The 12,088-nt window shown below is 41.3% G+C and overlaps 1 protein-coding gene and 1 long non-coding RNA gene across 2 annotated transcripts in view; one reads left to right on the top strand and one right to left on the bottom strand.

Moving 5' to 3' along the window:
• LOC142487821 (uncharacterized) overlaps window positions 1-8,469 on the top strand; it is a 46,351-nt gene extending 37,882 nt beyond the window's left edge. Inside the window, exon 3 of the long non-coding RNA XR_012799321.1 lies at window positions 7,781-8,469. This is a non-coding gene — a long non-coding RNA (uncharacterized LOC142487821). The remainder of the gene's footprint in view (window positions 1-7,780) is intronic.
• On the bottom strand, window positions 2,316-7,569 carry GJD4 (gap junction protein delta 4). The gene is made up of 2 exons (XM_075587770.1): window positions 7,445-7,569; window positions 2,316-4,540 (listed from the first exon to the last, which is right to left on the bottom strand). Exons 1-2 carry the CDS (start codon window positions 7,515-7,517, stop codon window positions 3,495-3,497), a joined length of 1,119 nt encoding a protein of 372 aa, XP_075443885.1. The 5' UTR covers window positions 7,518-7,569; the 3' UTR covers window positions 2,316-3,494.
• Window positions 8,470-12,088: the final 3,619 nt, after the last annotated feature.

Here is a 12,088-nt window from a genome sequence, read left to right as displayed (position 1 = left end):
TGTATTGGGGGGTGGGTATATTTTTATATGTATTGGGTGGTGGGGGTGTATTTTTTTATATGTATTGGGGGGTGGGTATATTTTTATATGTATTGGGTGGTGGGGGTGTATTTTTTTATATGTATTGGTGGGGTCGCATCTTTTACCATTGTGTCCAGTATTTTTGAACAAGCCACCAGGCAACCCTATCCGCAGCATGGATCAATGCAAAGCAATGTGCTGCAAGCCATCGTAAATAATGATATTAATGATGATTGTCACGAGAACATCGAAATTGAAACACAGAAAAAGTGCTTTTGGCAGCTTCTTCACTAGCCGCTTGATTTTGCTGATGTGTGATGATATTCCAGCCAAGTTGGAATAGGGTATCATAGCCCTCTGAGAACTCTACTGACTTACCAGAAACAAGCTTTAATATCTACATGACTGTATTGTAATTTTAAATAGTGATCTTCATATTTAGTTAACCACTTCAAGTATTTCAAGTTCACAATGCATATGAAGGCAGTAATGTAAAACCTTTTACTGGGAGATGCACAGCTATATTCCCTCACAAGATCTTATATAAAAATACATGGGTAAATTATTCTATAATTGAAAAAAAAATTACAAACATGACATTAAGGTCTCCAAAGATGATATGTATTGTCAGTTTTCTAACAAATTTTTACTTCTTTCCACACATCAAAAATACAGCAGATTAGAGCACACTGTATAAACATCTTATATGCAACTGATTTCTTTGCTTCCTTTGTTTGCACTTTCCTGCGCCTAGAGATGCAAATGTACAGGAAAGATCTTATCACAGGTTTAATATGTGATAATTAGATTAGATCATTAACACCTGTATCTTTTTATCTTTTAGTATATTTAGTTTAATTATGTTCTTGCAGCAATTCCTAGCTGCTCCAGTTTGTTATTAGTGATTTGATCAGTAATGTGTTTTCCTTGTGTATTTTGATTGGACATGTTTGCGTCGTGATGTCATTGAACTGACTATAAGGCTACGACCCCAGTGTCAGCTGCATAATGCGCGCATGGGGGCGTGTGCACGTGTGAAAGACGCGATCTGCAGTCTGTGGTTGAGCTGCAGGAGATCGCGACGGGGGGTGAGGGGGTGCCATGACGTGGCCATGACATGGCCATGATGTGGCCAGCACTCCGTCGCCACTAGCATTGACAAAAATCTTGCCTTTTGCAAAATTTGGTCGCGTATCGTGATCTCTCTATGCGCGGGCAGGCAGCTACTGGGCCCGGCACCATAGAGGGGCAGATCTTGTTCCTGCCACGCACACCATAAGGTAGGGTCAGTAAGGAGTTCACACAGCAATTTCTCACTAAATCAAAGTCATTTATTTCCTGGACTGGGAAACAGGTTGCAATACACTTATGCACCAGTGTAAGTCCACAAACAGAAATAGCATACAGTACATCTGCAAACAAAAACAAAACCGTCCTTAGCTTTGGTGAAGGGGAGGAGTCCCAGCTATTCCCCAGATCAGCCCTCTGAGAACTTGCTCTCTTACAGGTTGTTTTTAAGCTGCAGCCCTAACCAATAGTTTATTGACTGCACCCCTGCATTCTAGGCAGACCTGGAACAAGGGTGTGGCTTCCTGAGCCTGGGATAGCGAGTGAAATTGACTCTTTCACTCCCTGCCTTCCTGTATGCCCTACTGTATATAGTCTGCCTCACAATGTCCACAAAATTGAAAAAGTTCATCAAAATTGTCTGCAGGGTCCAGCTTCGTGTAAACCTTAAAAATACTTACTAATGGTAGCGCAAAATCGAGTTATGTATCAATCTAAAAATGTATATGACTCAGCATGGCTGTTTCCTTATGTAGGATACCAAAATGTATTATGTTCACTTTACTGCTATTATACATTAATAATGTGTATTTGCCAACACTAGTTCTTAATACAATATTAACATCATTCTGTTTTAATTAAAATTGTTATTTGAAAGGAAGCAGGCACACGGTCTTAATCATCAAAGAATATAATGTGCCAAAGAAACCGACGTTTCGGCAGTACAAGCACAAGGTGAGGGCTTGTAAAAGTGTACTGCCGAAACGTCGGTTTCTTAGGCCCATTAAATTATTTGCTGATTAAGGCCAGGGCCATGGTCAAAAAGACCGTGCTGACCCGCGCTGAGGGGAAACATCATCCCTATTGAGCACGGCTTTAGATGGCGCTTCCGCACGCTTGCGGAGGCGTGTGGAATTGCAGCCGACAGCACAATTTAAGTTTTCCCGCTGAGGGAAGCGCAGGGCCGGTCATGTGACCGCCAAAAGCCAATGGCACTCCGTGACGACGGCGCCATGACGTGGCACACTAGCTCCGCTTCCCGCCCGCCTCCCACCCGGCTCACAAGCGCACACGCTGACGCTCATGCAGGGACACAATAAAGCTCCTGCTTGAGCAGGAGAGCATGAGCGTCAGCGCTGCTCAGCGCTGTGAATGTCACCATGTCCGAGGCCTAAGACTGTGTGCCTGCTTCCTTTCAACTAACTGGCTTACTTTGGGACACCTGGATTTCCCTGGACCCAGCGCATCGGCAGCAAAGTACCCCCCTCTAAACGTTATAATTGAGTGTGTGCACTACCTTCAATTAATTAAAATTGTATCATTTACGTGAAGGCTTGGCACCACTTAGTAGACATGGCCCTATATGCACTATGATCTATATATTTTTTTTACAAGTAAACTAACTTTTGAAAAGAAAAATAAAGAATCTGTCACAATCAGCAACATTCACTTCAATTGGCATACGTGTTTCTCCCCTCCTCTACATCTTTCCATGTTAATAGATTTGTAAAATAATTCATTATAAGAGCTGAGATAGACAGCAGTAAAAAAGAATCTAATTTTAAATGTACTTGTACATATTTGATATGGATACTTCTCCAAGCATACAACTCCTGGAGACTTCCCAGTTAAGTGATACATTCTATATATGCTAAAGAGACTATCATCATATGGGCTGTTTTCAGTCCAAAAAACAGTAGCTCTGGCAATTATTGAATTGCCTTGTAAGTGTATAATTAGGATGAAAAATGACAGTTAAAGGCACAACAAAAGTTGTTGTTTTTGGCCACAGATAATATCCGGTGCAAGTGTTCTTACACTGTGATAATATTTAATACTCTCATACAGCAGGTTACAAAAGTAGCATTCTGTAAATACTTTAAACATACTCTTAGCCTTTGGATGACAAACTGGACAATGTGTTGTAGGCACTTCGGGTACCAAGGAAAGTTAAAATGTATTCTAATTTTAAGTGCCTGTTCTGTATTTCTTTACAACGGAAATATTTCTTTATATTTTTCCATGACATAATATTCAGGGAAGAGTCAAAGGAACAACAAATAACTAGACTAATGGAATATGATCAACATCTACATATCCACTCAAAGCAACTTGAATACCGTTTTTTGGTTCTAAAACTTTAACAACATAAAAATACTTTACTGGAGTGAAATGACATGCATTTATTAAACCCACTCTGATTTTTTGGATTTAGAGGTTGGGTGTTTTTCGGAATCGGTTGAATTCACCAGACTAGGATTGCTATAATGTTCTTTCTTAGATCTCGGCTGCCTGTGAGTGATTATATGATGTTCATTTTCAGGTGTATTGCCACTAGTCGATATAATGCTAACCTGCCAGGAACAAGCTGTATTGCTATTTGCATTCGTATTAGACTTCGCCATATCTTGCTGTGAGCCTTCTGTTTGAAAAGAAGCAGTTTCTCCCTCACATGAAGGCAGAGAGTGGGAATCCCCCTTATTCGGCTCATCTATTTTGTCAAGGTGATTGGGAGAACAATCAGGATACATGGTCACTTGCTCCGAAGTTTCAGGTAACTTTGTATGTGGAGGTGTGGTTGAACAGCAACCACCTTTGAGGGAATCATTTTCCAGCATCAACAGCTCTCTCTTAAGGTTCTCTGATCTTCTTCTTCTATGGATTACATATATCAGGTCCACCACACTAAGAATCAGAGAAATTACTCCAGTTCCCCAGATAAAGATCATCATGAGGGATTTTTCAGTTGGTCTAGAGATGTAGCAATCAACACTGCTGGTACATGGGGCTTGTAAACAGCTAAATCTCTTTGGAACTAAAACCCCAAAGAGGAAATACTGCCCTGCACTGAAACTAGCCTCTATTAAAGCTCTCAGAAGGAGATGAACAATATATGCCAAAGAGAAGTCTGGTATTTGCATATGTAATCCCCCACCATGATAGGTGGAAGAGTTACTCTTCCTGTGGTGATCATTTGTTGTTGCTATGTAGTTAACCACTTTGTGTAACACATGGACACTAAATAAGGCATATGGTAGAAAGACCACCACGGTCTGTATAAGCCAGTATCTGCTGTGGGACACAGGAGAGAAGATGTCATAGCACACATTGGAGCACCCAGGTTGTAGTGTATTGCAGGTAAATTTCTCCTGTTCGTCTTGATAAAGGGGGTACCCCGCAAAAACAATCATAGCCATCCTGAGCAGGATCATTATTGTAAGCCAGATCTTTCCTGAAAGACAAGAAAGACAGTATGATGGTGATAACAGGTTGAAGGAGTAGCTCAGCGGTAATATCACAGCCTGTGAAATGGGTGTACCTGGTTGAAATACCAGTGTCAACCTTTCTTGGGCAAGTCACTTTATCACCACATGTCTTATGTACCAAAATTAGATTAACACACAAAAAAGAGGAAAACTCTCACCTCTGCCTTCTAAATTGTGGGAGAGGTGCAATTGGAACAGTGAGCACTAAAATACAGCAAAACGAAAAAAAGACTTTCCTTTAAATGCACTAAATCCACATAATCATGTAGCCATTTATGACTGCGCTGGGTATATATTATATATTTGTAATGCCCATGGCTAGTATCTGTTTTATACGTGTACTTTAGAATGGTTGTTTGATTAATTATATTGTGATCAGGAGATCCAAGTGGTGTTTGTAGAATATCTTGATTCACCAACCAATGGCTGACTGAATCCATATCTGGTTTTAATTAAACTTGATTGTACTAGAGTTTAAATGTTTGAGTTGCAGAAGTAAATCATTCCTTGATAAAGGGCTTTTAGCGAGACACATGTAGGAAGGTTTTTTGTACTGTTTCCATGAGTCGATAATAAATTATTTTATATCTGGGTTGACCTCTGTTTGAAGCTTTTGCTCTTGAAGCAGTGAAGCAGTGTGGTGCCAAGATCCTGTGTTCTGCTGCAGAAATTACATCAAGCCTAACATTTATTATTATTTACAAATGCACAGACTGTGATGGGAGATAGCGGGTTCGATGATAGCAGTGATAGTGCTCACAGATAGTCTAGTAATCATGTGTACTCAGAGAATTAGTGATTTAAACAAAAACTTTTAGTCCTTATTAATAGTTAAAAAATAGTTTCAATGCTTCATAGTCCAGGGAAACAGCTGCCCCGCCCCTGTTTGTTAGTTTAAAACGGGTATAATAAGCAACACATACTTAAAAGATCCAGTCACCCAGGTGCAGAGTGATTACAAATGCCCAGGGTCTGATTCAATCTCCTCAATTCTGTCAATAAGAGTGTGTCCTAAGGACACCTGAATTTCAATCTTTAACTGTGCAATGTTTACTCTGGTTACTTTTGTTCCTGAAATATTATAAAGATGTTCTAATACTCAAAAGAGTATTGTATTAAAAACATTAATTTGATCTCCTGCAAGTTAATATCTCAAAATAGTAATAGTACCAGCCCTATGATGTCAGCCAGGCACTTAGTCAAATTTACTGCCATGTCCCTTTGGGTAACCAAACTAGACGTAATATTAAATTCCAACACTAATATTGCTTAGCAAGATACAAATAGATCATTTAAACTTGCCCCAATCTATAGAGTAGTGTGGGCTGCGGACCGACACAGAGCTGTGCCTCCCTGCTGCCTGCCTCTATGCCAGATCAGTGCTGATTGAATGACGTCAGCGCTGGCACTTAAACCGATGCACATTTCGCATGAGGATGCTTCTTCAAGGGGAATCCTTCAATCACTAATCCTCTGAGTGCACATGATTAACATAGCAGTGACACTGCTCACAGAGAGTCTATCAATCCATCAGATAGATCAGAGCATGCTATCTCTCAGGGGCAGATTGTAGGTACATAACAGCCCATGTGATTCTTTGAAGAGTAGCCCTCCTCCTGCAGCATCGCGCCATCATGGTAACACCTCGGCATGTGACGTTATGGCGTCATAACAACCCAATGCTGCAGGAGGAGATGCCGCTCCAGAGAAAGTGAGACACCCCCTTCTCGCTCACTCAAACACACCCTATATACTTACACGCCTTGGGAAGAGGAGCCAGACCGGGACTCTGCAGCTCCCTCCTCTAGTCGGATAGAACGTGGATACCGGCGATAACAAGAGGGAGAGTATTGCAAGTAGTCAGTGAGCTGGACAGCCACCAGCCACGGCTGCTTGGGAGCCACAGCACGGCCCACTGCCCCGACCCTGATCACCCAATAGGGCAATCCACTCCTGTTATCTCCCATCCCAGTTTGAGTGCATTTGTAAATAATAATAAAGGTTAGGCCTGATTTAATTTCTATATGATTATGTGGACCGAGTACATTTAAGGGGAAGTATTTTTATGTTTTGCCACCAAAATTAGATTGTGAGATCTAAGGGGAGACACTATATAGCAATACAAAATATGATTATTATTATTATTATTATTATCATTATTATTATTATTTTTATTAATGAAAAAAGCTTCAAACTGAGACAACGTTCAGAAGCATAAAACAAAATAATGAAATTAAAAATGTAAACACAGGTCTACAGGTGACAAGCTATTACAAAAATCAAATATACAATACCTAAGTATTTGTAGCATTATCCAACTATTATCTATAATATAAAGGAAATATCACAGCAAACAGATATACAAATAATAATCATATATGAGACTCTCTTAGAAGACTAAAATGCTTAGACTTTATAAATAAAAAGGAGCAGTATATTTAATATTAATGAACATTTTCAATTAGAATTTGTGTTCCTCAGAATACCACACAGTAACACAAAAAAAACATGTTGTGGGTGGAAAGATTAATATAAATATAAACTGAAAATAAAGAATATTTCGTTTTACATTTACTTGATATATTTGTTAGGATCACATATCAATAAGCTAATAGTATTTGACTAATTGCAATGAATTTCAAATTGATGTTTCTCACAAAACACATTTTTTCATTTACAAACAGCAACATTATAACAACTTGTTTCTCTAATTTATATTAATTGACACCCAAAAACTGAATGCACAAATATAATTTATTAACCATGTAGCTATATAGCATTCAGATTTCTTTGTTCCTATCAAATATTTGAAGTGATTAAAAGTATTATACTTTAGTAATAATTGTAATAGAATGTTTTTACACACTTACCTACTGCAGTAACATTGTAGTTGAAAGTGATAATCAAAAATCCCAGTGAGTCCAAATACTCCATAGTCAACATAAATACGCAGACTAGTCCGTGCTCTCAGAAATGTACCATTTTTACTATAAACCTAAGGAAAAACAACCAACTATTGTTATTTTACACTTCATAAAGTATACCTATATGCCCATTGTAATTATAAACATGTGATAAATTGTACAGCAAAAATAATTTCTGGTGTACAGTATATGTTGCATAAATACAAGTAACATGAGTATTACTCTAAGGTTTTAGCTCTGTCAAGTAACCGCTCTTCTTACCTCTGTGGCTTCACTTTGCAGACAACTGCAACAAGACAAAGGACAGCAGAAGTCATCTCAGTCATTGTGGGCTATTCTTACCATCCAAGGGCATTCCAACATCCCCGGATTGCTGGAATATTTGTTGGAAAGAGAGATCACAAAATGGAATGACAGAAGTCTATAAATTCCCCCAGGAATGGGAACAGGACACTGTTCAAAAAGAACCCAAACGTCAAGAATGTGGAAATGACACTTCCCCCTAAAAGAGTTGTGTACATTAAGATCTATTATTTCCCTCAATATGTAGAGATAAAGGTACAACAACGTACGACAGAACATGCGTTAGTTCTATTCTAATATTAAAGAACATGTTGATTTTAATCATTTAAATAAAAATAATATTGAATGAATTTATAGAGCAATGCCACAAAATATTACTAGATATATTTCAAATCACATGAACCAGACACAGTCAGGTTTTGGTGGGTTAAAAAAAAAAGTGACATATCCCCCCAACCCCATTGCACAAACATATACAATGTATGGTAGCTCAAATCACACGGAGGTTAAACGGCAGACAGCGTTTCTGGGTAGAAAAGAGAGGCACGCTCTAATAATATTTTACTGGTTGCAAAATAACACAAATAGTAATAGGGCAAATAATTTTATGGTTTGGTATAGCATAAAAACAAATCACGGTTTTGCTTCCAATAGTGCAAGCTTGCAATTCTGGGTTCAATGAGAATGTTGCACCCAAAAAAAGTCCATTACTAAGATATTTACAGTCTGTTATTGTACTGCATGATATTTAAAAATGTGCATTAAACATTGGCAGATCAGATATATCCCTAATCCATATCTTACTAACATTTTTCGCTGTAGTCTGTTTCCAGTAATAGAAAAGAATGCTCTTCCGTCCCTCTGTGCTGCTTTATTCCCGAGAAACGGCATGCACCTGTTATAACGTTTGAAACATAGTCTGACTAGAATGTGTTACATATGTACTATATTGGCTATGTCCCTGGAAGACAAATCTACATTTCCATGATTAATATCGACTTTAAAGCCTTGCTAATGTTTTTATCAGCCAATACGAATATCACTTGTGAGCATGTTCACATGTCTCAGACAGGTCTCCACAAATGGATAAGAAGCAAAAGATGACAATATCTGCTCATTTACATCTCATTTCCCAAAATCCCTAGCTGCAGTGGAAGCATTGTATGCTAAGAGATAATTGTGACAAGCAGGGTTGCAGCCCTGTCTCAGAGAGTCACAGAATGTGCACCCAAGTGATATTTTTATTTGCTGTACACTGTACAGTGGAGGGTTTTTGTCAGATTTATACCCACCATAACTTATTTAATGTGTGGTTAATTTTTTTAATCCAACTATCAAAAACAATAGTAAATGACATTATCTCCATTTAAGATATGCATATCTCAATGAGAAACCATATCAATGCATTGCAATTAATCATACAAATATTTAAATGACTGCCATATGGTGCTATTTACATACTGTACATACATTAATGACATTATTTATATTTGTAAAGTGCAACCAAACTAAAAATGTAATCCCTCTCTCCCTCTCTCCCTCTCTCCTGCTTTCTTTCCTTTATCTCACCCACTCCCACTCAGCCTTCCTTTTCTTGCTATTACTTATTTGCCATCCATCCAATCTGCCTTCCTTGTCCAAATCCCTCTTAGCTCATCTCCCATGTATTTCTCTGTTATGTAACCTCTGTTTCTGTCACTCTTATGTACCTGTTCTTCTGTTGTTGCATGTTAATCTCTATTACTTTGCTTTTACCTTGACCCCTCTCTCTTAGTCACTGCCATCTCTTTTCATCTTTCACTATTTCATTTTGATCATACTGTACCTCGCCCCTTTCCCCTTTCGATCTTTTAGTCCCTATTGCCGACTCACTTAGGGCACATGAACTTGATGGTGTCAGTGATAAAACCAGAAACTGTACTACCCAGATTGGAAAAGGCGTTCTGTTTGGCTAACTAATCCTAACAGTATGTTTAGCATCTGTTAGTTTGCTATATAAGACATCTTTCCATTCCATCACTATTGTGGGCAGATTTTGCACACACCCAAAGATTGAAGTGTAAAAATGACAGCGCACAGACACCTGAATAACACGCTTCTAAAGGTGAAGTCCCACTTCTGATCAAAATAAAATCCACGCGATTGATATGTTAAATGGTTTTAAATGTAGTTGACGGCTGTTTTTAAAATAAGTTCAAAAGAATGATATATTGTTTAATCCTATTTGATTTAAAGTCATTTTTGATGTTACATTTATAGCCTGGGTCCCCCTGGTCTCCCCCCCCCCTCCCCGGTCCCGCTTCCCTCCGCTGCGGCCAGGGATTGTGCGGCATGAAAGGGAGGCTGCAGGAGCAAGGAGGGTAGTATGAAGAGGCGACCGGATCGCCGGAGGTCTGTTGCCATCTTGGTAATGCGCACGCATGCGCAGTATGGTTCTCACATGCGCACGTGGGTAGGTTGTGGCGGCCATGTTGGGACTCTCCGCGCATGCGTAGTACACCTAAACAGCAGCAGCCATTACAGAAATAGATCCACAGGGGAACTAGATACCCCAGAAGGCAATAGGGCTGCGGACCACATGGAACAGATCAGCCAATAGGGCTGCAGAGATTTCCTGCAAGGAACAGATACATTTGGCTCGCTGAGACCTTGCGCTTTTGTCAGAGCTGGGGCACGGAGGGTGAGGGTGTAGGTGCAGGGCGTCAGTAGGCTCCTGCACTAGGCCAGAGACCCCCTTATAGGCCCCAGCTAAGCCCTGACTCCCCCATAAGTTTGTGGCTGCTACAGGGAGAGGTCCTTAGATAGGGACACTGCCTCAATTAGCCTCCATAGTGTCAGGGACATAGCAGGACGCCGCGCAGCAGATGTGGCCTGTGGTCTGAGACTCTCATCAAGGTGGGACCCTCGAGCTGGCTACCACCCCACGTGGAGACAGACGCCATTGCTGACGGCAATGGCGTGGGACCAGACGGTTTCTCTTCAGTCGGTGGTCCCAAGAGCTGGAGCACTCGGCAGGTATGACACCCCATCTACAAGTGCAACAACTCTAACACTGATTGTGGCCAGCGCTGTCACACATACATTGGGTGGGTTGGCTTCTGTGGACATCTGGTGGTTGGGTGCCCAGGGCACCTCAGTACTTTGGGGAAAACCCCACCAGGGTGTGGACAGGGTAGTTGGACAGGGGACACAGTGTGGAAGTATGGCCTTTTGAGGCCTGTGTTATTCTGTGTACTGTTATTTGCATGTTCAGTAAATGAAAATAATGCATTTACAGTCAACTTCATTACTTTAGCAGCTAACCGCTAAGGCAATGAAGGGGTTAAGGAACAACAGCAGGTTTATTGGGGGCAGAGGGGGTGAGTGAACCGGGTACTTGGCCCTTCATTCACCGCCTCTGCCCCCAATAAACATTACAATATGTAATAACCACCAATACACAACCCACCCCCTTTGTCCCCACATAAAACCATCATTTATTTTTTGATACACAGGATTGATACCAGAGGCCGGCGGGGGTCCTCCGGTAGTCCCTGCGGGTGTCCGGGGGACCCAACCAGGCCCCGGGTGGTTCCCGTGGGTGTCTGGGGGCCCTCAGGTGGTCCCTGCGGGTGTTCACCAAGGGTGTCCAGGGGTCCTCAGGTGGTCCCTGTGAGTGTCTGGGGATCTTCGGGTGGTCCCCGTGGGTGTCCGGGGATCCTCGAGTGGTCCCCGTGGGTCCCTGCTGGCCTGCGGTACCAATCCTGTATCAAAAAATTAAATTTGGCATACATTACCATAAATACACCTCCCCCCCACCCAACACATACAGTACAGTAATGGGCAAAATAACTATTATCCAGATATTGATAATAGCTAATTTGTCCATTATTAAATCAAACATTAGCCATTGGACACCCACGGGGAACACCCGCAGGTATCATCCGAGGGCCCACAGACACCCATGGGGACAACCTGAGGACCCCCAGGGGGACCACCTGGAGGTGGACCACCTGGGGGCCCACGAACACCCGCAGGGACCACCCGGGGACCCCCAGATGCCTGCAGGGACAACCGGGGACCCCGTTGGTGCCCCCAGACACCCACGGGGACAACCTGGAGGCCCATGGACACCCGCGGGGACCACCCAGGGACCCCCGCCGAATTCTGGTATCAATCCTGTGTGTAAAAATATAAAATCTGATTTTTTGTGGGGGCACAGGGGGTGGGTGGATTGTGTATTGGTGTTAAGCACATATTGTAATGTTTATTAGGGGCAGAGGGGAGGAGTGAAGGGCCAAGTACCCA

Source organism: Ascaphus truei, chromosome 2, assembly GCF_040206685.1.
Source record: "Ascaphus truei isolate aAscTru1 chromosome 2, aAscTru1.hap1, whole genome shotgun sequence".
Lineage (NCBI taxonomy): Eukaryota > Metazoa > Chordata > Amphibia > Anura > Ascaphidae > Ascaphus > Ascaphus truei.
Note: the sequence above shows the minus strand (reverse complement) of the source record. Positions and strands in the feature narration are given on the sequence as shown.

What these genes read in the sequence shown, in the direction of transcription:
- GJD4 (XM_075587770.1), bottom strand. Translation starts at nt 7,517, where the DNA reads ATGTTGACTATGGAGTATTTGGACTCACTGGGATTTTTGATTATCACT. An exon ending in CTACAATGTTACTGCAGTAG is followed by an intron (nt 4,541 to 7,444) that starts GTAAGTGTGTAA and finishes CTTGTCTTTCAG; the next exon opens with GAAAGATCTGGCTTACAATA.